Here is a 26,030-nt window from a genome sequence, read left to right on the forward strand (position 1 = left end):
CTGGCAGAATGGGACAAAAACGGTACCGGAGGATCATCCCCTGTCCCCACGATAAACATGCTGACTTTGAGGTAGCCCTTCGCTCCCGAGCTTGAGTCATCAGGATCATTTAGCAGCAGCCATTTCCTCAACACACAGTGAGCTGTATGCACACACACCCACACACACACACCAAAAAAACATTACAAGACATATGGAAACTATGCAGATTAAGTTGTTAATAGTTTTATAGTGGACTCCGGGAACATACCTGGTTCATCGTAGATGTAGCCAGTGTCAACCTTGGAAAACAGGCAAGAAGTACATGAAAATACCAGTAGTGCATCATCTCTAAATGTGCAATATGCAAATTGATGACAGATTACAATACCTTAAACATTCCCATAAGACAGTCAGCCCTAAGGGATGATGAGTTATACACCTGCAGACAGACAGACAAGGAAAGAAATTGCAAGACAATGAGAGAGAGAGATAAAGAGGTAGTACAGGACAATGTGAATCATTCACAAATCAAATATATTTGAATAGATTATCCATCAGAAAATATATATTTTCAACAACTTTATTATATTGAATGGTCAACAGTCTGAACAAAAAGTGCCTGTAGCTTACCCTTATGCTGATATGTTGATCGAAGAGCTCTGAGGGCAGCATGTGGACATTGAAAAAGAACATCTGAAAAGAGTTATAAGACCATTATCATAAGTTTTAAACAATGATTTTTGATAAGAAGGACTCTGCAATTTTATTTCATTTCCTAACTACTGCAAATGAACTGTGAAATATGAAGGACGTGACCTGTCAATAGAGATTTTAGCAATGGCAACAGCAGTCATGTCCAGAGTGGCTGTGTGTTGTGTCGCCTGTTTGACCACTGGGGATTGTCTTGGCTATTGTGCTAGTGCATGGTTAGGGATTAAGGATGTGTGACCTCTTATGGCCAAAACGGGGAACTGCAATAACACAGACAGGCCCCTTTGGGAAATTGCCTAGTGCACCTTTAAAGTGGATAATTTCATTTATTTTATGGTATATATATTCTTGAAATCTATTTCTGGCTTTATAAGCCAAGAAAGAGCCATATATATTTTCCCAGTTTTCTTAGGGATAATAATAATAATAATAATAATAATAATAATAATAATAATAATAATAGTAATAATAATAATAATGTTATACCTCATCAAAAAATGGGTTATTTCCTCTCTTGATGCGAGTTCTGTGAGTTTCTCCACACACATTTACTTTGACCACAGGCTTAATGTTGTTTCCTGGCAACTGGCGACCTTCGATTATCCGGACCCGGATCTAGATTCGGAACCAGAAAAAGAGCATGGATTTCATATATATCATACATGATTGTGTATAAAGGATTTATGAAGTACTGTAATTAACTCTAATTGTGGTTAGGTCTGAGATATATTACTTTAAACCATGTGAATTATACGAAACCCACTGCACCTGGAAGTCCTGAGGCTTATTAGATAAAGGCCGTTGTTTTCGTGTTCTAAACAATCTCTGGTTTTGCATATTGGGGGACAGTGCACCGCCATCTGCAACATCTTCTCCATCTCCTCCATCACCACCACCTGCTCAAACAACAAGTAAGAGTGGAAATTGATAAAGAAACTGTCCTTCAGAAAGTCTACACTGGACATTTAACGATAAATAACAACTTTAATGCATTGGAAAACAATCTGGACTGACCACATTTTTCTACAATTAAAACAAAATACATTTTCAGGGGTCATTCTTAGGGGTTTCAAATTCTCCAAATGCTTGATTAAAGCAATTATAATCAACAAAACCCTCCCTGCTGCGAATGGTACATTAACAAATTGGCCCAATTTAAAACTAGAAATCACTGGAAACCTGTATAACCGCATTCCACTGAGGATTAACACAGCGTTGGGCACAAAAAAAAAAACTTGCTAGATTTCCTACTGATACATCCATATATTTACCACTTCCTGAAATATTCTTCAGCTCTGCACTCCACAGCAAAATCAGTTTCACAAAACCACATACAGAGCTGAATCCTGAGAGAATTTACGAGTGCATACCTGCAGTCCCTGCCCCTCCATCTGGCTGGTCATTTGGGTTGGGAATAGCATTAGCTGGGGGTTCATATCCAATCACCAGGTCAATAGTGCCCTACAAACAGTGCACAAAAGTTTAGCTTTTAGAAATAAATAAATATAAATCTAAACTGAAATACGAAGCTACTTGAATTCCTCCACCCAGCCTTAGACTGTCAATAAAATGTATTTTTTAAACTCTTTATCAGCATTAAAATATATTTGCTATGGACGTTTGATGAGTGGAAGTTAGTCATCACTTTTTGATAAGAGACATTCTGGACACATTCTATTCACACATTTTCACAGTAGCATTACAAGGACCTTCCAGCTTCAGTAAAATTTATAAGTGTTACTAATGTTTTATGAAAGAACTTTTACTTATTATTGTCTTTTGTAAAGATATTATTGCTATGTATATGTGTTAAATTAAATAATGACATGGGCGAAGTCAGATCTAATTTTCTATCATTCAAAACTCTAATTTCCAAATGCCAAATAAGAACAAAACTGGAAAGACACACTTACAACGTTCTGTCCACTTTCATTGGCTAAAGGGAGGTTCTTTGATGACAGCGACTTCAGTTGTCCAGCTGCAAGATCCTTTAAAAAGACTTTTGCTGAACCAATCAACCTGCAACACAATGTTAAAGGGTTTGTTTGATGCAAATCTAAAGTGTAATATAATTCTGCTACTTTTTAACCATATTGACCATGTCATTCCATGGCAGAACACAGCTGAATAACTATACACATGTACAAATGTGTTTTTTATTTTATTTTATTTCAAATTCTGAATGCAGAGGGGGATAAATAGGAGGACCGTGGGAGGAATCTGGAGCACCCGGAGGAAACCCACGCAGACATAGGGAGAACACACCACACTCCTCAAAGACAGTCACCCGGAGGAAACCCACAGGGAGAACACACCACACTCCTCACAGACAGTCACCCGGAGGAAAGCCATGCAGACACAGGGAGAACACACCACACTCCTCACAGACAGTCACCCGGAGGAAACCCACGCAGAAACAGGGAGAATGCACCACACTCCTCACAGACAGACACCCGGAGGAAACCCATGCAGAAACAGGGAGAACACACCACACTCCTCACAGACAGTCACCCGGAGGAAACCCACAGGGAGAACACACCATACACTCCTCACAGACAGTCACCCGGAGCCAGACATGAACCCACAACCTTCAGGTCCATGGAGCTGTGTGACTGCACGACTACCCGCTGCACCACTGTACTGCCCTAAGTGTTGTTCACCACCTTTTTAATACCCACTTGATGACAACCATCCATCTGAGGCTGGGAATACAAGAGTGCACAATTGGCATCATTCTCTGTGTAGGTAGGATGCTCCCCCAAAATCAGTGTGACATCATAAGTTTTGGAGGAAGCATGTGCTTACCTTGACCTACTAAGGTGACAATTAATTCAGTGGCTCCCAAACCTTTTCTGCTGTGCCCCCTTTGTTAGATAAGAATATTTTCAAGCCCCCTCTACTCCAACACTCAGTTTTTTTAACTAATTAAAGCTGAGAAAACTAGGATAAAACAGATAAATATATTTTAAAAAGGAATATGAATATATTAAATTTCAGTCCTGATGTCCTGCTTAAGAACTTAAACCAAAATCAATCTGTACAAATTAATTTTAGATTTGGATTTAGAATTTACTTACTTGAAATTGATCAGTTAATTTACTGCAAGGTGACATACACTGTCAGAAAAAAGGGAACTGAACAGGTACATTATTGTCACTAAAGGTACAGACAATGAAAATGAACTTCAAAAGCCATCTTAGTGACAGTAAAACACACCTCCACAGTCACAGTTTTCCTGAGAATCTGACCATGTGTAAACAACCCATTTTAAATGACCAGTCTGAGCACTTGTTTTTGTAACTGCTAATGAGCCACAGCTCACCCCATCCCTGAGCATCCAGAATTCAGAATCGAGAGTTGTTTGCTCAATTATCCTAATTTTTTGCACAGTTCTGTTATTTCTCTGGTCTCTTTGAGTCTGTTGTACATTGTTTAACTCCCACAAGAAAAAAGTTGCCCGAAAAGCCAAGGTCAGTTTGTCACTGACTCAGTTTAATGAGGTAGAGAGGAACACCCAGCAGGGCTGGACATGAAGGGAAAGAGCTGAGATTTGGCACTCTCAGTGCACTCTCATAAACTGTGGAATGACAGAGAGCAGAGAAATTTAAGCGAGCTGACCATTCGCAGAGAAAAGCCCTGTGTGTGCTCTGTGATTTTATTCATGTGTCAGGCTAAAGGGGAACCTCCTCCCAATGTAAACAACACACACTCTTCCAGTTCACCACAATCACAGACTTCACCATTTACCTTTACCTCTTTCAAAATATTCCCTCACTCTCTTTTTCTTTTGGAGAGAAAAATGTTTGCTAGGCAGTCTGTGTGTATTTGTGTGGACTGGGAGTGTCGGAGGGGTAAACACTGTGCTATGCTAATCGCTCTTCACTCACTGAAAACAGACACGGCAGTTTGTCTTAAGTACACACTTTAATTAAACTGTTGGTGTAGTTTGATCCAATATTTATACAGTATCATCAGGATGTGCTTTTAAATATCTGATATACAGTGGCATAATGTTAAAAAGCTATGTGCCAGCTGAACTGAAAGCTAGCTGCTAGTCAGATTGAAACCCCGGGGGACAACAAAGAATGTGGAGGGCAGCCATTGTATATACCCCCACTCTCCATATCCTTGAGTAAAACATTTAAAGGTACACTGTACTTTTTCCTTTTTGGGGCTGTGTTGGGGGGTGTGGGGTGTGATTTTAAATCAGGTTGAAAGCAATTTCTAAGTCTACTGCCTTTCATATAACTCCAAGCAAACATGAAAGTGCCTACTCAGTAGACTCACCAATCACACAATGTCTTAGGAAGGTAAATGCTAGAACATGCTTCCTGTGAGAGCAGATACTGTGGCCATTAGATTCACCCCGCTTAAAGGAGCACATTAATTGCCAAGGTTATGTCCACAGTGGAAGGAACAAAAAGAAATGATTCTGATTGATAGGGGGAAGGGTCGTTACAGAACAAGAACAACCTGATGTATATTGCTCAGGGAGAGATCACCACAATGTTTTAACCAACAACTAATACAATTACAATCTCCAATGCACAGTTTTCAAAACTAAACAAATAATTCTAATGCAAGAATAGTTAAGGGAATATTGTCAAAATCCAGTGCTTCGGCTTAGTGTTATTAAGCTCCATTGAACAATGAAAAAAATCACAGTATATTATATACTGTAGATATTGATACATCTCTAGTGGTCATTACATGAATGTTTTGTTTTTGCCTTATCTGATAAATAGTGCTAGAACCTATGCTGCTGGGTCTTGAAGTACAGGGAAACCCATCATCAAAACTATCCATACCTGAGAATATGTAAGAGTTGAGGCATATTACTAGGTTGACAAGTGCTGAAATATTCCGTTAAGCCTAAGATACTCCATTGACTCGGATCCATGTGCATTGTGCACTTTTGTGTTTTTTGTTGTTATAATTCACCTGATTCACATGGTTAAATAATGATAATACCCTTCAGAAGCGGACTAGGGTGTGTCAGAGGAAGGACAAATGGCACAATATAGATAGATCTCCAGGAAAAACACTGCTGTAACCGTTATGAAAATGTTCTCTGCAACATGGCCTGGATTCTGGTATAAAGAATTTTATTTGACTTTTGCTTTTGGAAATAATAACTTTGTAGGCCAATAACACTGGTATGTCTGAGTATAATAACTTTGGCTATGCCCAACCCAAGCCACCACTGATCTATTTCAGAGTAAGCAAACGTCATGACTGCACCCTCCAACACAAACACCTCACAGCATTCGATTTCCTTGTTCATGGTCATGGCATATATTCTGAGGAGATTCCTAATTGGGCACTTAAACACAAATTCTTGTGGACACCGACATATTTTCATTTACATATTTCATTTCCATGTAAAAAAGATTTTTTTTCGGACAAGATTTTCTTTTCAAACTCGTTACATAGCAATTGATGTTATTTGGATCATTTATCTTGCTAATGTATTGTTTAGCATGCTAAAAGCCACACAGCTAATCCTACCCTCCTTAGAAAGCTACACAGTACAGTGTCTGCAGTGCTGAGTCCAGAGTAGCAATGACAGAGGCTCGGTTCTCCCTGCTCCCAGTCAGTGAAGAATCACAGTTATTTTGAAGCTGTACTTTTTTTAAAGTGAAAATATTACATAATGTTCATTTAAAGGTAAAAGTATTGAAATCTATTAGGCAAATGTGGTGACATAGGTAAGCTCTGATCCTTGCATTTTATGCTTCTGAGATGCATTTTGCAGATATTGTGACATAAGATCATGTCACCACTCCTCGGACAAAGTTACTGGCATGTCTCCTTTACAATGTCTTAGGATGTGTTCTCATTGCTTTGTTCAGTATGCCTTAAAAATTCAGGTTAACTAGGCTGCTGTTTGCTTTAGACTGTTAGTGTGTGTGTGTGTGTGTGTGTGTGTGTGTGTTGAGCTGAAACAGGATTAGTCACATGAAGTGTGTAGTCTCAGGGTGGAACTTTTGGTGTTCATATAGATTGACTGAGGAAAGTGTATGCAGTTAAGGATAGTTTGGCAAAGAGGAAACAAAGACAAGCTCCTTACTTAGATAAAACACTATGGGGTCCATGTTCATGTACCAGTTTTTGGCCACAGTTCCTGTAACGTTATCAGGAGCTTTTCTTTTTTCCCTGTGGTTTGCCCCCTGTTTGACTCGATGGACAAACACTTCCCGTATATAACATTTATATAACAATTCTTTATTGTTCGCTTCAGCCACCCTCTGCAGTTCACTGGCATCATGGTGAACAAAAAGTTCTCTTCTAGTCATAAACCAGCAATGAGTGCCTCACCACTTCTTCCTACATGCCCAAACATTTCAGGCTTTATTAAAGGTGTTAACCCTTTCTCTGTTCTCTTTAAACATATTCAGTGAGTAAGTGACGTTACGCAGAGGAAAAGATTGTTTGAGATTTACCTCATTTAAATTATTCACAAGTTTTCCACATTTAATGAATGTATTTATTATCTAATATACTGCACTGCCGAGATCCACAAAATGGTGGTCTTAAGGAATTTTAAGCCCTGTTTAAACTTATTTAAGAGATACTCAGCAACACATACAGAGATGTTGGATTATTTATTATGAGAAAATTAAAAGAACACTACAAATTATTTTTTTACCTAAACAATAACAGCTTCAGCATAATTGTGATGCTCTACTGACCTGAAATATGTTGTCACAACTCTGGGCTCAGCACTGCAGAAACCGCACTATGTAACCTCCCCATAGATTTCATTACAACGTTGTAAAAATAAGTGACACTAAAGGGTAGACAAAGGAGTAAAAAAAATACAGTTCTTACCTAGTGTTTCTTTAATCGATATAAATTAAAATGTTTATTTGATTAAATTGTGAACCATTTCAAACTTGGGCTTTTAAGTGACTGTAAACAAATGTGTTCTGAGTGTTAACATTGTGAGTCTAATGTTGGGAGTAGTGTGGAGTGTAAAAGTTTGGACTGAGCAGTCCTTTTCCACACCAGATGCTCAGAATGAATCTTGTTATTAATCCCCCCATGGAATAGCATGTGTCTGCAGAATGCGCATTATCATATGATATTTAGACAGAGTCTAACTTGCCTCAATGGATAGAGTGTGGCTAGTTATTATCCTCTCTTAATGCACTCAGCTGCTATCAGTAGCCAGCAGTTGTAGTTATAGTATCGTCTTAAAACAGCATGACCAGGGCACCACAATTTGCATGTGCAAATGCAGCTACGGTGGATTATAATGAAGACATGTCACTACAATGACATGTCTTCGCTGTTCATTCGCTGTTGCCAAATGTTTTTCTTCAGCTCACATGTTCATGAGCAAGTCTGAACGCGGTTTGAAGGGGGGTGTGGAGCAACTGCACAGAGCCAACAATGCAGTTTTCAGACACACCTGGGTCTGTTCAGTAATCCTTCAGTTTCCCAATGTTCAGGTGTTTTTAAAAAACACAGCAATACAGAAGGAAGATATCCTACACATCTACTTTAAGATGCCCCAATTGTAGGGACACACATAGTCCAACAGTGCACAAAGCGGTATGACACAGAAAGCCTTTTCAGAATATTAGAGACTGTAACTATTAAATATGGCACATAAATGGTACAAAAACCATATTAATACCTTTCAACATTAATACCCATCTACATTAAGGTATGATTGCTGAGAATCTTTCTCTTCTGACGTGAAGTGTCAGAAAATTGGACCCACCGCGACCCTGAACTGGATAAGCAGTTACAGATAATGAATGAATAAATGAATTATTTAATTATTAGAACAGCAATATTATGGTGGCCCTATAGAGCCATTGTCTGTAATTACTGTATTCAGGTCAGTGTCGCGGTGGGTTCAGAGCCTATTTGGAATCACTGTGTACAAGGCAGGAACGCAGCCATTATGTAAAACTGAGGAGAACTTGATTTTTACTGCCATTTTGGAGGTATTCTGTGGTCAAGGATATTCTTAGAATTTATTTTAGTTTGTTTCTGTTTATTGGAGAAATGGTACAATTGCATTGTGTTAAATGCTGCAATATGATATCCCATGATGGAATGCTTCAATAGGAGAAAAAATACTGGTAAATGAAGGCTGCTTACCTTTGCTGTTGGAACAGTGCAATCTCAATTCTTATTGAAAATGTAAATAAACCCTGCACTCAGACATTTCACAGATTTACACACTTAAACCGTAAACAAGTTAGTAGGTAATATCCAAGTACAAAATTGGAAGCCACTGCATACTGGTTGTGACATCATGGGATATAATCAAATGCTATTGACAAAGATAAATATTAAAAACTTCAGAATGTAAATGCGCACTAGAAAATGCACCTAGATTACAAATGGAAAAGATACACCCTTCTTCAGCATCTATGAAGTATCAACCACATCAGTGTTACAGTAGCAGAAAACTGCTAAATTTCATTACGCATTGCACATTGATGACACATCTTAGTAATGTTTAATAAGCTTCTCTCTTAGAAAAATAAACTCTGTAAACCTGTGAAGGCTATTCAATTTAGAATAATAATCCTCTGTATACTTCAGGTTCGCAAAAGTAGCTTCAGTGGCTTTAGAAAATAGGACAGCCCAAACTGCAGCTAAAGCAGCTAACGTCATTAGCTTATTTGATTATTTAGGCACCAAAACAGCTCCAAAACCACCACAAAAACAAGAAGCACTGTTTGTCCAGTACTGAAAAATGAACACCAGTGTGTGGGACTTACTTGTCTTTTCCAATGGTCTCAAAGTCTTTTACTATAACATCAATAAAAGAGGAGGAATCGAGAGGAGAGCCTTTCAGATCAAATTCAAGTGTCTGGGGAAAGAAAAAAAAGAATACATTACATTTCACAAATCTGTTCAGTATTTAGCTGTTGAAAATACATTGATGTTGCATCTTTATTTTTGATATTTGTCATGTTTCATTTTTTTTAATAGCTGATGTGGTGATTTTTTTTTGCCTTGGATCCCACATTCCTCAGTTCAATATTTGGTTAAAGTCCCATAGATCTGTTGATCTAGAAGGGTTTTTATTTCCCAGGATAACAGCTGTGTACATAGATATACAGGTTTAAAGTTTTGTGTCCCAAGTTAGCTTCTTTTACAGTGTTTTCCACCACTGCAATGAGTAGCTAATATAACATCATAAAGAGGCTAATGTAGCTTAAAAATACAATGGAAACATAATTCTCACCAATTTAGCACAGAGTACAAAGCCTGTAACTTGGATGACATCATTGTTAGACTACACAACACATGGGAGCTTTATGGAAAAGTACCAAAATTAGGCTTTTGTCAAAATGGCACTTTTAAGCTATGCTCACCTCTTTCCACACAGGGTTGACTTCACTGTTAACAGAGCGTGTTTTCTTTTCTTCCCCTAGAAAAAAGAACATAAAATGTACATTTGGCAAAAGTCTTCATTAAGAACTTGCAAATCAGGCCCAACAGGATTTAGCAGATAAATATTTAATATTTGAATATAGTTTATATTTCCTATATAGTCTAATATTTTGATTAGGTTTGTATTTATTTAAGTTGCCAAATACATAATTTTCAATGTGTCCACTGCTATAAATTAGTATAGTATAGATAAATATATCTGGTCACCAGTCAAATTTGCTTGTTTTATTTTGGAAACTGATATGCTAATTGCTAACTAGCATTACCCTACAGGATGATCAACAAAACCAGCATCAGACCAGCACCAGATCAACTAAAAACAGCTTAGAATTACAGTCATTATTTTCTTCTGCATATATTATTATCAAGTAGTTTTAGTTGTCAATTTAGCCTTAAATGTAGGTTACACTTGTTTAACCAATAAATGCTATTTCATTAAAAAAAAAAAAAAAAACCTCACAAACAGAAACCATGTGTTTACTTTCCATTAGAAATGACTGGTACTGATATTTCACAGTAGGGGAATACACATCCAGAATATTTGAAGCAAGACTAGTGATGCTTCTATTATTACATTTTTTTAAGGGAGAGAGCTTTCTCTTAACAGATACAACAAGATCATGGTGATATTTCTATGCCCCAAAACAGGTGACATAATACTTCCATTACAAAAAAAAAAAAAAAAAAAAAAAAAAAAGTAAAAAAAAAAATAAAATAAAAAAGTCTAAATGTGTACTATATATGAGTCAACACCGTTATTACCATAAAAATTGACAACTGACAACATGCACAATACAGTCAATAGAAGGCAATACAGATTGACCACCTCTGAAATTCCCATAAGTGCCCAAAGTTTAGATATACACCCTGAGACATGCTTTACAGGCTTCCAAATCTGAAAAGTCCATTTTTTTCTTACAGTATTTGACATGAGTTACCTTTAAACACAATGGATGTGATGGGGTCCGGACTTCCAAGCTTCTTTTTGGGAAGTCCTGAAGCGCATTCAACCACAACACGCAACATGACTGATTTTTTTTTTTCCTTTTTTACCCTGTTCTCATACTGAAGAGTTCAGGGATTTATCCTCCAGGTTTCTCTCCTCAGCTGAAGTAAGTCCAAGTGGAGCACTTCTGTTTCATTTAGCAGTGAAAGGGAGGGTGTGGATTTCCACCCCTTTTTAAAACAGAATCAGCCAACCTGCACTAACTGCTCCTCCACACTGGAATACACAGGGAATGCGGCCTGCACAGGGTCTAAATTTATTACAAAATAAACATCAACACATTTAAAAACATTTCAGATTTACAAAATAAGAGGAGATTAATATGTTCCACGAGCATCGCATTAAAAGTAAATTAATAAATAACGACACACGTAGATCAAATTTCACTCCTTATCGGTGGCTCTGTGGCGCCCTCTGTTGGTGACCAACGTTTTCAGAGTCACATTAACATTCAAGTCCACATTAATGCATTTCAAGAGCACAGAGGTAATCTACATGGAAGCAGCATATCTACAATTCTCTTATTTCATAATAGAGTATTGATGAACCCTTCACTACAAAACATTTTACCTGATTTATCAAATTTTAATAAACAGATAAAAAAATTATATATATAGTGGAACTTGTTTAACAACAGTAGACATGGTTTACTGCTATCCTAAAGTAAACAGTTGTGTCTGCTTCAATAGGACAAGTACTGTCCAGGTGCTTACGATTCATAAAAGGTACCTTCTATTATAAAGCGTTGAGAGAATTTAAAGTAAGTGTGCTTAGTACTTTATTTCAGTTTATTCCTATTTTTTCACCTGACAGCAAATCAATACATTGCTGTATTGTAAGGGGGAGGGGTTTGTAGTCAAAATAAAGTGGTAAAGAATGCATGTTTACAGGCTTTTATTGAGTTCACAAAAGACAATAAGATTCTATGTACTGTACGGCTACAGCGGAGGTCAAGCTGTGACGTCCAACCAAAACTGCAAGGCAGCAGGAGCGGTTCCATGGGGCTTTTAGATTAACCCTAGGACTAACAAACACTCAAATAGTCGATAGGTGATGAGGCTGACCCTTGGCCTAGCAAACACAACGATGTGATGAGGTTAACCTCATCATGAAACATAAAAGGTAAACTGCTCAAGGTGTATAGAGGTGTGAACACTGAATACAAAGAGGGGGACCCTCCCCTGTTCTTATGATCTCTTTCTTGATTGATGTTGGATTCCTTCATTAATTGTATTTAGTTTATTGTGTTAAACTCCTGAGACTTAACTGGGTACGTGTAATTTTACATGGCTTAACCAGAAGAGTGGTTCCTGCACGGTACACGTTAGTCTATGTTATTATACTAGTCTATTCAGATGTTTCCATTTCCTTGATACAGATTAGGCTTTTGTATTCAAGCTCAGAGATAATCATTTTAGCCTCTTAAAATTTGACCTAGATTATACAAGTTTTTCATTGTGAATATGATTTGTTACAATCATAAATCGGAGTCTTCACTATAGATTGGAGTGAAGTTATAATCTATAAGAGTCAGATCATTTAAAGTTAATATACATCCCAAAACCTGCCCCTTGCCCTTAACTTGTATCGATGAGCAGAAACGGAGCTAGAGTTTATTTACTTCAGTAGCAATTGCCACAATATTCTACCTTACAGTGAATATCACTTAAATAATACAATATTATGTATTTAGAAAAAAAAAATAGAAAGAGGTAAAGTTAAGATTTATATGATATTTTCCTCAAAGTAAATTGCTTATGTTACAATACAACTACTTCAGCTGCACAGGGGAAAGACAGAATTACACAGCATTAATTTTACTGTACAGTTTTAAAAAAAAAAAAAAAAAAAGAGGAGAACAGTGGGTTTTACAAAATTCTCACAAATCTTTGAATTCGTATATAGTATTTGTGAATATTATCATTGTCGTTATCATCAAGTCCATGAACTTTAAAAGCTCCTCAGTGCTGTGCAGCAGCCTTTTGACTTCTTTCAACAGCCATCCGCTCCAATCGCTCAGTGTAGAAACCATTGAAGTCCAACCTGAGAAAAAGGACAACTTTGATTTATGGATTTTTATTTGATTTTATTACTTTTAGGGTCTCTTCAACTATTCAAGTAAGTACAGTAATTATTTTTAAGATTAATAATTGTATATATACACTTACAATAAAACATGAGAAATCTTTTATTAACGTAGTAAACATTTAAAGACCCTAAAAAATATTTAGGAAAAAACCCCTCTGTACATTCCTACACAATCTACAGTTTCCAGCTAATTCCTCTTTGCTCAGCAATGCTCATTGAAAAAAGCACCAACAGTGGCTGGCTAATGACTTGGGAATACTCTGTTTATTGTTGGAATTGCAGGATAAACCACAGAGTTGATTAACCAAGGAGATAAATTGTATTTAATTAATTCTCACCCTAATTCTTTTACTATAAAATATTTCCCATCACTCTCAAGGGCTGACTCACCTGTAGATGATGTTGATCATGCTGTGTTCACAGTCGTTGGTGCTGTAGATGCTCAGCTTGTCAAGCAGATCCAACAACAACGTGCTGAAGTTACTGTCAAACTTACTGATTGTGGCCTCAATGTTGGAGTCAGACTGCAGTGAATCCACATGCTCAGCTAAAAACTGCAGACGAGGACAGTGAGTAGGATAAATACTCCTCTTCTCTGACCAAGATATTATACTTAATGTAAATATTAACTGCAATATTACCATTTTCTGTTAATCTGTCCGACAGGACCCATATAAATAATAATAATAATAAGGCATACTGACATTTTACTAGCTTCCAAACCAGCTCTATAGTCTAGGTCTAATTATTTGAAACACAATGAGGTAGTCCTTACCTTAGAAGTAAGCCTTTTCTTTTCAGCCTCCTCAGTGCGCTCATTTTGAGTGGGAGGGCCTTCCATTGTTCCATGTTCCAGAGTTAAACGGTTCATCTCGCTGTCCATCCTCATGCTCTGGGTGAACCGCTACAACAAAACGACCTCAATTAAAAATTAAAATCTCTGACTTGGTTTGTTCAAAATACCACAAGGATCAAAAACAGCACCTCCCTTCCAAAAGGGAGTTTATTTTAAATATATTCTTGTATGCATTTCTGACCTTGGCCTGCTGTACGTTGTTTACACACCTGCATGCAGTTGGTGAACATGACACAGACAGACATAAGCTTAGAGAAGATTTTCAGGAGCTCAGGGTTGGTCAGCATGCAGTCTTTCAGACAGTTATCCAAGAAACTTGTGTGATGACAAAGCACATCATCGATGTTGGAGGCCTGCGAAAACAATTAAATGAGCCACCTATTACCATTTTCTACTTCAATCAACCTCGAAGAAGAATCATCATCTAATATTAATATAATAAACAGAATTTAATGTCTCGTGTTCTCACTGATTTCAGATTATTCTCCATGATGTGCCATGTGGGCTCCATGACTTCAAACATCATGTAGTACTGGATGTTCTGGACAAAGTTCAGCATGCGCTGCCTGAGAGCAAAGGCACCAGCAAACCTACATTGTACACATAGAAGAAAACAAGAATATATATTCAGATACAAACTAAAACTTTATACACTTTAGTACATGATGAATTATAATCTTATGATATACAGGAATAGACAAATAATACACTTAAGAACTAAAAAAGGAAACAAATATATCTGAATTTTTTTTTTCTGCAAACAGACCCACAGTAGCCCAAAATAGAAAATATGCCATCTCTATCAGTTAATATACACGAATTGTTATTGTTCAGACTCTGTAATCCTCCTAAATCTGTAATCTTTCATGCCATACAGTGGTTTGTTGTTTTAAAAGTGTTCTCAGTGTCCCGGACAATCTTATAAAATTGGATTTTGCTGTAATTGATTTATATAATCATTTCGCGCCATTCTGTAAAGGCCCAAGATAGACTTCTTTCTCACCACTTGGCATTATGTAAGGAGTACTGCTTAGCAGACTTGTTGCTGATCCAAACATTGCATAGCAGCCTCTCGACATGTTTGCAGTAAAACATGTGCCGGAAGAGCATCTGGTATCTTGTCAGTGCTTTCCTGGGGGAAGAGAATAAAAACAAAAGCATCCTCAACTCTATTCATATTCAAATGAGGGAGGCCACACACAATTATATTTAAAGACAGCGCAATATTAGATGGACAAAGATGACAAAGCCATATACTGTACCTATTGATAATAAGTGAGAGCGGCCATTTCACAATGTAGTCGAAAGAGAAAGCTTCCAGGCCACTCAGAGCCACGTCAGTGAGGTCTGCATTGATGATGGCCTTTTCCTGCTTAGTTTCTATAGCCAGAACACGCAACAACTGAGTAATGACATCATGGGGCATCAGGTCGATCTGGAGAAAAACAGGAAGATTTCCAAGCATTATTACTTCCAACAGGTATCAAAATGAACTGTTAAACAGACTGTTAATGACACTTTGTGAATTTTAAACACTGTTTCCATGGCATAGCGAAGCTATATATTTATAGCTAATAGCTTATGACGCGGCAAGGGATATTAAATTACACAAATTGAGTTTAGGCATATCTTAAGGCAGAGACAAATATCCTTTAAGCAGGGCACCTTTAAATCATCTTTGAAGGGGTCTGTGTTGGCCGTGCTCGTTCTCAGAGCCAGCTCCAGCAAAGCCTCTAACCGAGGAGGGATGATGTCATCAACAGGCTTCTTCAGCTCCTCCTCTGTTAGGTCCATGAAGTGAACAAAAAAGTCTCCCTTGTCCATTAAAAAGTAATGCTTAATAGACCTAAGCACAAGCGAAAAAGAGAAAGTTTAGACAAAACTAAAGCTGTCTGTGTTTGAGCTGAAATAACTAGGGATAAGTTCACAGATTAACATTAGGCTTAAGCTTCAGCTGCAAAAGGATTTTTAATTGTGACTCATCTTTGGCACTGAAATTCAGTCCAAAACAAGGCTTAATCCATGCTTCTGACACTGGCCATAGACGTACTAACAATAGATCAAGATTGTTTACCTCAGTCGTGACACTAATTCCTTTTCCTCCATCAGAAAGTCCAGAAGGACCTTACTGGCGTAGTTATAGGCTTTTTCGATTTGCTCCACGTATGCTCTCTCTTTCAGAGTGTAGAGAACCTCCTTTGCATCTGGACAGGTGACATCACGTCCACATTCCCTCACAACGTTCAAATACTTCCCTAAGAAAGAGAATAAAATATCCATGACGATTCTGATTAAAACTATTAGCTGAGAAAATACACGTTTACTAATAGCGCAACTTAGCTCCTTTAAGAATTGCAGGTCTCACCTGTGCTGAGTATTTTATCTGCCATTTTTTGAAGGAAAGATGGGATTTTGTGCTGCACAATGGTATATCTCTGATCCCAGTATTTATCGTTGTAGTCCTCCTGGATCTTTTCCTTCTGAAGCTCATGTTCTTCAACCATGAATTCACTACCAGAAGAAGAGCATTGTCAAATAATATAATAAAACAAATACAATGAGCAGTTTTAAAGGTGCAGAAAAGGATTAAAATAAACCAAAATAATGCTCAAAATTTTTGTACCCATATGGATCTTTAATGATTCCCCGGTAGACCCACTTCTCAAGGATTTCAAAGTATGGAACGCTGGCTGCTTTGGTGAGATAGAGGCACAGCTCTTGGGCCTGGCTGTCCCCAGTGTAGTTGAAAGTGCGATCATGAAGCAGACTTAACGTTGAGCCACCCATGCATTCCCCTTTTTCCACAGACGTAGCTGCATGAGGAGAGGACATGAGATTATTTGTCAAAGAGCTATGTTTTTCAGGTAAGGGTAAACTGGGTTCAATTGCCTTATTATCAAGCATACCAATGGAGGCCAGCACTTCAATGGTGCGCATGGTCGGCTGGATGTAGAACCAGAGCTTCTGCAGCGAGAGCATGCCCTGTCTGTGCAGGTGTTCCAGCTGGGTCACCAGAATGAGATACTCCTTCATCAATGTCCTCATTGCAGCTGTGAGGGCGTGGTTCACCTGACCATACTCAAAGGAAGATCTCTCCTCAGTGAAGCTGTAAGGCCATTGAAAACAATATAGATCAGACATAATACAGAAAAAAGAGCATGTCAAAAAAAAAAACACACATTGACATGTATTAATTATGTGAGACTTAAAGTACAAACCGGATTCCAAAAAAGTTGAGACACTAAACAAATTGTGAATAAAAACTGAATGCAATGATGTAGGAGGTGCCAACATCTAATATTTTATTCAGAACAGAACACAAATCACAGATCAAAAGTTTAAACTGAGAGAATATCATTTTGAGGGAAAAATATGTTGTTTCAAAATTTCATGGCATCAACAAATCCCAAAAAAGTTGGGACAAGGCCATTTTTTACCACTGTGTGACAGAGGAGACCAGTTTCTCAAGTTTAGAAATAGGAATGCTCTTCCATTCATGTCTAATACAGGCCTCTAACTGTTCAATCGTCTTGGGCCTTCTTCGTCGCACCTTCCTCTTTATGATGCGCCAAATGTTCTCTACAGGTGAAAGATCTGGACTGCAGGCTGCCATTTCAGTACCCGGATCCTTCTCCTACGTAGCCATGATGTTGTGATTGCTGCAGAATGTGGTCTGGCATTATCTTGTTGAAAAATGCAGGGTCTTCCCTGAAAGAGATGACGTCTAGATGGGAGCATATGTTGTTCTAGAACCTGAACACAGTTCTCTGCATTAATGGTGTCTTTCCAGACATGCAAGCTGCCCATGCCACAAGCACTCATGCAACCCCATACCATCAGTGATGCAGGCTTCTGAATGGAGCGTTGATAACAACTTGGGTTATTCCTTGTCCTCTCTGGTCCGGATGACATGGCATCCCAGTGTTCCATAAAGAACTTCAAATCGTGACTCATCTGACCACAGAACAGTCTTCCATTTTGTCACACTCCATTTTAAAAGACCCCTGGCCCAGTGCAAACGTCTGAGCTTGTGGAGCTTGCTTAGAAATGGCTTCCTCTTTTGCACTGTAGAGTTTCAGCTGGCAACGGCGAATGGCACGGTGGATTGTGTTCACTGACAATGCTTTCTGGAAGTATTCCTGAGCCCATTCTGTTATTTCCTTGACAGTGGCATTCCTGTTTGAGGTGCAGTGACATTTAAGGGTCCGGAGATCACGAGCATCCAGTAGAGTTTTACGGCCTTGACCCTTACGCACAGCGATTGTTCCAGATTCTCTGAATCTTTTAATGACGTTATGCACGGTTGATGATGATAACTTATGAGTCTTCGCTAATTTATGCTGGGTAACACCATTCTGCTATTGCATTCTGTCTTTCTACACAACAATGGTGATCTTCTTACCATCTTGGCTTCAGAGAGACACTGACACTCTGAGAAGCTCTTTTTATACCCAATCATGTTGTCAATTGACCTAATTAGTGTTAATTGGTCTTCCAGCTGTTTGTTATATGCTCAATTTCCTTTTTCCAGCCACTTATTGCTACTTGTCCCAACTTTTTTGGGATTTGTTGACACTGTGGAATTTTGAATCAACATATTTTTCCTTTAAAATGTTACATTTACTCAGATTAAACTTTTGATCTGTCATCTATGTTCTATTACGAATAAAATATTGACATTTGCCAACTCCACATCATTGCACTCAGTTTTTATTCACAATTTGTTTAGTGTCTTAACTTTTTTGGAATCCGGTTTGTACTTACTAAAGAAGGCAGACTAACCGTGTGATAGTGGAGTAACAGGAGGCCACAGGTAATATCCGGCTCACAAGCTCCTTAACAGACATGTCCAGAGAAGGGTCTACTATAAAAGAGCGACTCTGTCTGCCAAGCACAGGCTGAGCTGTGATGTCTCTTCCATCCACACCAATCAGTACATACAGCAGATCTTCAACCAAGGCCTGCTCCTGGACAGGCAATGGCATTGTCCCTGTAAACCCCCAAGTAATAATAGATTGTGAATATCTCAAACAACATTACAGAACAACAAGCAACATAGTGATGATAAGACTATTCAGAATACAGACAGCACCTAGCATTTATCTTGAACATCTCAAATTATTATTTCATTGTTTACAGAACCCCCAAATTTAGGTCCCATTTTGAATTGAGATTTTGCTTAGCCTATAAGGCAACAGATATTTAGACCACTAACACAAGCCAGTTGTCACAATAATGGGGTAACTACTAAGGAAATGTAATCTATGTTTTTGTATCTTATTTGGTTTATCTTGTTTCACAATGTGTAGTATATAGTTTCCCTGAGAAGTACAAGAAAAAATAGTCATCATCACTTCAAAAATGCATACATCTATACAGTTTTTATCATTTTGTTTGCAGAAAAGAGAACTAAGAAACACCAGCATGCATGTTTTTTGTTAGCGAATTGCTCTAAGCATTTGTAGACTCAGGTCCACAGACAATGATTTAGTTCCTGATGTACCAATAGCCACAACAGGATCCCCCAGGGGTGTAGGACTTGTGATGAAATCTCCAATCAGTGCAGGCCTGTCATACACCCAGTTTGGAAACACAGGGATGGGCTGTGTGGGGTTTTTCTTGTTGTGTCTGTCTCTTAGCATCTTGCGAATAACTTCAGCAGACTGAAAAAGAAAACCATTGTGAGATTAGTATGAAGAGCTCAGCATAAGGCATGTTCTGCAGAGACCACAGATGGCTTCTTTGTAAACGCATAAATACCTGGGGAACATTCGAACTGGCTGTGACATTCCCCAGCTTCTTCCGCAGTTCCTCCAGCTCCTGCATTGACATCTTTGTGCTGGTTGCGGGGATATTGAAAGATGTCGTGCTGCTTGATGTCGCATTTGCCGACATCTCTGATCTCTCCTTTGCGTTCTGTTGCAGACATTTCAGGGTCTGGGGAAAAAGCACATTAATCAGGTCGGCAGCTCTTTGTCCACTAAAGGATGATTCTGAATTTCACCATATCTAAATATAAAAGAAGTGTATGGGGTCTGTAGGGTTTTACAACTGCAAAAACATGGCGAGATTAAACAAAGCTTTAATATCCACTACTGAATATTCCTTAGGAGTATAGTAAAACTAAGAAGATTAAATTAAGGCACCTCTTTATCTTCAGTGAGCTTTGAAAGAAGGTAAATGAGGGGGTCTAAGTTGCGTGCATTTTTCGACTTCAGCTCTTCATATTTCCTTAAGAAGTCCTCCGGTGTTTTAGAGTGCTCTGCAATCTTAACCTGTAAAAAACAAACATATTATATAAACAAAAAACCTAAAAAAAGAGGGTCTGTAAAACATGCCAATTTATTCACCTCCAATCCTACTTTCTATCACAGTGTGTGCTTCTCTTATTGAACTTTTCAATACCAACCTTAGCACTGTGTGCAGAAACTGTTGTGGTGACATATGGGGTCCTGTTCTTCTGAAGTAAATCAATGTAGACCTCAGCTCCATCCCCTCCGCGTACATGAAGGAGACTGAGCAACTCGTTCACATCGTGATGGATCCTGAATTCGCTCATGATTTGGCACCAACCACCTGCAGTAGAAACAAAAGAATACACACTGCTATGATTACAGTGGAGAGATTTAGATTTGTGGCATGTGCTAAATTGTGGTAAATTTATTGTGTAAACCAAATAGAAATTGTGCACCAAATTTTGTAGGGGTTCAAGAGTTCATGTCTAAAATCTAAAAACTTATCTATGTTCATCAGAAGAAAAAAACACATTTAGAATTCATTTAAATTAAATAAAATCCCCCAATGCTTTAAAGGTGACTTAGATGTAGCTATATGCCAGGGGTACTCTATTAAATTTTGAGGTCCAGTTGCTAAAATCTCCTTCCAGCAATGCTTCAATCCTCTAAATGTATGCTGTCTCAGTGTCATTTGTGATTGCTGAAGATGAAAGTGGTTTCACATTCTTTCTGTTTCACCTTAAATAGCGTAGCAGTTAACATTATCAGGCGCCAATGGTTTATTAAAGTAGAAGACATGACTGGAAAAAAATTGACAACTCTGTCTTCACATAAATTTATAAAATGTATTACAGGAATAAAATGCGGTAAAAAGACGCTGTAGCTTAATTTGCTAAATCAAATTCAAGAAGGTATAACAGCAGGGGAGTTCGTCAGGACGCTGTTCTGAATTTATATGTATGCAGGAAGCAAACGCAGCAATGTTGTGTTTTTATCGACCATTTACTGTTACATTACTGCAGGCTATAGGAACGCTAGCTATAGCCCGTTAGCTGAGGCTAGAATCAATGAAGACAACCGGGCTCCTTAAGAAAGCCATACTTTTCAACCAGCTGAAACACTCAATGTACATCTACCGTCTAACAGGATTCAAATAAACACAATATAGTGGGGCAAACCTTTCTGCACCTGCAGGAGAATCCAGCTAATGCGCTAACAACACTGGCATCGCTAACGTGACGTCAGACTCTAGGGTGGGATTTTTTTCTTTCAGAAGGACCCGCCAAAACTATGAGAATTACAAAATAAAAGTAATATAAAAGTGACGGTTATTAAAAAAAAGAAAGACGTCGAAATGTAAACTCGTCTAAAAATCTTATAGTTAATATATAAATAAAGTAATTGGGATTAATTTGATGTAAAATCGTCAGTTTTAGAGTTTACAGAGTCAGAAATATTCACAGTGGTGGTGATAGTAACCAGATGTCTGATTCTAAAATCTCCCCCAAGCAGAACATTAATGGCTTTGAGTACATTGCCTGAATACATTACCAAAGACTGATTATTAATACAGATATTAAATATCATGAACTGATCTATTTTAATCACTCTTACATCAATTCTCTACTAGCTACACTGTAGCATTATGACTTACTTAACTGGTGATTTCTATCAGTAGTTTGACCACAGAAGGATGGGTCCCACTTGTGAGTCTTGGTTCCTCCCAAGGTTTCTTCCTCTAGCCTCAAGGGAGTTTTGCCTTGCCACAGTCACCTTCAGCTTGCTAACACGGCGCTTTATTATAGTTATGATACCAAATCTGTTAAGTTGCTTTGTGACAACATCAGTTATAAAAAGCGCTACATAAAGAAATATTGATTAATTGATAATGTTGGCTATTTACCAGGAGAGCTGCTTTAGAGCCTCTCTCCTGGGGTCACTGTGTGTGAGTCAGACAACCACCAAGAGCGAGGCTTGAACCCACAACCCCAGGCCCTGGAGCTGTGTGACAACGACACTACCTACTGTGCCTCCATGCTGCCCAGATTATATAATATGTGATCTCTATTAACTCAAGTTTCTGTACAATAAACCATTTCAAATGAAGCCACTCTGAATGACTTTGTTTATACCTCAGTCACTGTACAGAAATATTTGAGAAACTAATTAGTAATTTCACTGAATGTTGCCAAACTTGCTGAATGCAGCTGGGAGAATGACCAGCGGATGTGTATAAAGAAGAGGGAAAATTAGGGGATGAGACGGCAATGAATAAAGTAATTACATTTGCAACAGACAGATAATGAAATGAAAAGACATTACATAAGCAGATCCCTTCAGAGAACTCCTCATATTTCTTCCTGCTTTAGGCCTGTTGGTCTACATTCAGAACACTGAATTTAACGAAACAATAAATACAAAAATATGTTTATTCCCAGTAGACTGGATAATGTTAGAGTAAAGAGCATAATGAATAATACTGAGCTTTATCTCTGGCAGTCATCTGTAATTAAAGCCAACAAAATGATAATGATGCTTCTGATCCTTTTGGGGATATCAGCCATCAGTGCATGCTAATTATTTTATTTATGTGCTTCTTATTTGGATGAAATTATTACAAATCTCTTTGTGCTCTAAACAGTTTTTATACTCCAAACGCTATAGTTTTATAGAGAAAGAATTCATTGTGTGATTATGTGTATAAAAATGAAAAAGAGATTTTAAAACAGCTACTAAAATGTCTAACTATATTTTATGCAAATCACAACCTACCATGTATTATTACTGGATAAAAGTGCTAGCCTTAAAGTTCTGGAATTCAGGGTAGTTAATTAGTCTTAAGATGCACAAGTCATTGGATTAACCTTCTGAAAAAATTGCTTGAGGAAAAAACAGCAGCAAACTAATTAAAAATGTAAATAATTAAAATAAGTATAATGTCTAGACAGAACATGTCAAAGCACAGGCAGCATAAGAGCTAAATTTACTTGTTTCATCTTACTATAGTCTATTTGCTTTCTGGTCAGCACCTAGTGATTTGAGAGGCCTGTTAGGTCCTTTGCATTTTATGGCTTTTCACAGATGCTCTTATCAAGGTTGATTTACAGTTTCAATCATATTGCTGATGTAATCAATGGCAGCACTTGGAGTCATGCCCAAAGACTCTTATTGGTATAGTGTAGCTATCATTCTTCCAATCGATTATACATTTTGTTTCAAACCTGTTTAGTGACACTGGCTGTCAATATGTATTTTAACACTACATGCTAAGTTTTCTCAAGAGCACCTTGATGAGCAGTCTTGCTTTCTTCTAATTTAAAAAACTATAATGCCATCTAATTTTTGAATCGTTTTATGTGATGAAATGTATGCAATAAAGTCATAATATTTATTAATTAATATTCATTATTATAAAAGTTCTATATGCCATGAACCCTTTGTGTAATATGTCAATTCAAGTCAAATTTATATTTATAATGCTTTTTTTTACACACAAAGTTTTACAGAAATTGAAAATTAAAACAAAATTGAAATTAATAACCTCAGGTTAGCAAGGCAAAGGCAACAGTGGCAAGGAAACCTTGGAAGGAGTTATTTAAAACTGCAGGTTGAATCAGCCATGGAGTCTGTATAGGTAATGGAGGTCTTTAGTTAATGTCTGCTGAATCAGTCCTATCAAATATCCAGGAGCTGCTACTTGGGGAAGACAGGTGCCAGAGATGCAGTGTGAAGCTATGGAGTAGAGCAAAATACTGGGAATGGAGGGCAGGTATGACCTCTCTTTGTACTACAACCTCACGTAATACAACAAACTGCCTTAATACTATGAACACATGCTTATGAATATTTTCATCCAACGATTTTTATCGCAGCTGCAATTTGCAAGTGGTTATAATCTACATCACCAGCAATAATATCTTCACAAATTCAAAACCTTCACTATTAATACACTATTAACTCTATACTATGAACTTGTCATAGAATGAACTATCCTAAAGTTACAAGCAGTAATTTTAATCTTTGTACTGTCCATACAAGTACAACTTTTTATTTATTTATTTATTTTTACCATGACTCAAAATTGCAGATATTTTTAAGTGAACATCAAATAGACTGCAGTTAAAAGCTGCCCAATGAGGTGCGTCACAAGTTGCTGAAGGATGAATGCTTTTATGTGTTTTTCAAATGGTAGAGACATTTCTAAAGGCATTCAAACATGAAAGCACTCGCTCTTGCTGACAACTGTTAAGTTCTGAAAAATAAGTAAATATGGATCTGGTGGAGTCTCTGTTGTAATTGTGAACCAGAGCTTTGAGCTGCATGTCAATGCTGAGCTGTGAATAGAGAACAGGGTAAAATGTGTCCCCAAAGCACAATGCATCACACCACCTCCAGGGACACGGCTCTGTATGATTAATGACACACTGCCTGAAATACCTGCATTAAAAAAGAAGAAAATGAAGTACCATCTCACCAATCCATTCCAAACCCTATGTGATACCCCCAAATGAGCTGATCTTCTTAGCCCCTGACTATAAGTTACTCCTGAAAAACAAAAGCAATGGTGGAAGAACTGAGTTGGCTTTGTTGTGTTTTCAGTGTTTAATTTTTAAACTGAAACAAAACCAAACATTTGTAGATACTCCTAAATATTGAATATAGATTCTTTAAGCTGCATCAATTGTGCACCCAGAGTTTGTAACATCTATGTTCTCTGGAAAGAACAAATTATCCAATTTCAGCATCTAACTTCATTAATGTTGAATGCCATCAAATACTCACAATTACTCAGCAAATACTCACTCATGTTCCTACATCTAAGATATAAATTCAAATCTAGTTAAAAGAACACTAGGTAAGATTTGGTAATTTTGCTCCTGGGCTCCCTCTAGAGTTGGACAGCGTGAGTCAGTTTTACAGAACAATTGTGAAATCAAGAGGGATTGGGGAGGGACGGGGGTGTGTCCTACTCTCCCCCAGAAGATACAGAGTGCAGTTGCTGCAGTGCTGGAGCAATAGCAAGGCTCTGTTCACCCTATTACAGGTCTATTACTATTGCTAGGACATTGAAGCTGTAAATTTAAAGGTAAAAATACTACACATATAATTAAAAGCTGTTATAGAAGTGAATAAAAACAACCTTCCAACTGATACCCTTGTCTTTGCATGTTAATTTTTTTTTAGCAAACTCGTTCCTGTAATTTTATTTATAAGCAATTGTTTGGTTAATTAAATTCTTAGTAGTAATAAGTAGTAATAAGCTACACTGCAGTGTTCTAATTCTACTTACACCCCAGGTATGCTCCTAATGAATATCCATAGTTTAGGCAACCCTAAAAGGAAGCTTCAGCACAGAATGCAGATTTATCAGGTTTATATATTAATGTGCTGGCAGGCTGGTGGAGTTTGGAGAACTGATGATGTCTGCAGAGCATCAAAAAAAAAAAAAAATCACTCAACCCTGTGCTATAGCGAAGGCCCAAGATGGATGATGCAGGAAATGAATACCCTGCAAAGACTGCTAATGCCATGCAATTTCGCACAACCTTTTCCAGACTTAACTACTCTGCCATAGAGTATTGATACCTACTCTGAGGCCACTGAGATCAGCAGTTGTCTACTTTTGGAATAGGAAAACTCTTGGTTACACATTTTCATATATGTGTGTTGGCCGTTATGTGCAGGCATGTGTAAATTGATGAACCCCCCTGGCCAAAAGACATGTTTT

At 37.7% G+C, this 26,030-nt stretch overlaps 2 protein-coding genes across 5 annotated transcripts in view; both read right to left on the reverse strand.

The window, feature by feature from the left end:
* Positions 1-11,226, reverse strand: part of myof (myoferlin) — a 39,919-nt gene extending 28,693 nt beyond the window's left edge. Inside the window, exons 1-11 of the mRNA XM_066663540.1 lie at positions 11,055-11,226; positions 10,038-10,093; positions 9,438-9,529; positions 2,607-2,712; positions 2,064-2,154; positions 1,462-1,589; positions 1,180-1,308; positions 613-675; positions 371-421; positions 251-281; positions 27-142 (exon numbers count right to left, since the gene is read on the reverse strand). Of these exons, the coding sequence (XP_066519637.1) occupies positions 27-142; positions 251-281; positions 371-421; positions 613-675; positions 1,180-1,308; positions 1,462-1,589; positions 2,064-2,154; positions 2,607-2,712; positions 9,438-9,529; positions 10,038-10,093; positions 11,055-11,142 (951 nt within the window). The 5' untranslated portion in view covers positions 11,143-11,226. The remainder of the gene's footprint in view (positions 1-26; positions 143-250; positions 282-370; positions 422-612; positions 676-1,179; positions 1,309-1,461; positions 1,590-2,063; positions 2,155-2,606; positions 2,713-9,437; positions 9,530-10,037; positions 10,094-11,054) is intronic.
* Positions 11,227-12,015: 789 nt separating this feature from the next.
* On the reverse strand, positions 12,016-24,831 carry tubgcp2 (tubulin gamma complex component 2). 4 transcript variants are annotated; one of them, XM_066664715.1, is made up of 18 exons: positions 24,769-24,831; positions 20,476-20,642; positions 20,213-20,341; positions 19,827-20,003; positions 19,570-19,729; positions 18,849-19,056; positions 16,973-17,172; positions 16,690-16,879; positions 16,432-16,577; positions 16,141-16,321; positions 15,732-15,912; positions 15,329-15,501; positions 15,070-15,198; positions 14,536-14,656; positions 14,276-14,419; positions 13,986-14,114; positions 13,601-13,764; positions 12,016-13,165 (listed from the first exon to the last, which is right to left on the reverse strand). In XM_066664715.1, exons 2-18 carry the CDS (start codon positions 20,623-20,625, stop codon positions 13,084-13,086), a joined length of 2,664 nt encoding a protein of 887 aa, XP_066520812.1. In that variant the 5' UTR covers positions 20,626-20,642; positions 24,769-24,831; the 3' UTR covers positions 12,016-13,083. The 4 variants fall into 4 exon arrangements, with proteins under 4 accessions (XP_066520812.1, XP_066520813.1, XP_066520811.1 ...); XM_066664716.1 differs by having other exon boundaries at positions 24,777-24,791; XM_066664714.1 differs by lacking the exon at positions 24,769-24,831 and adding an exon at positions 21,481-21,575.
* Between the last annotated feature and the right edge of the window lie 1,199 nt (positions 24,832-26,030).

Source organism: Hoplias malabaricus, chromosome 3 (assembly GCF_029633855.1).
Source record: "Hoplias malabaricus isolate fHopMal1 chromosome 3, fHopMal1.hap1, whole genome shotgun sequence".
NCBI lineage: Eukaryota > Metazoa > Chordata > Actinopteri > Characiformes > Erythrinidae > Hoplias > Hoplias malabaricus.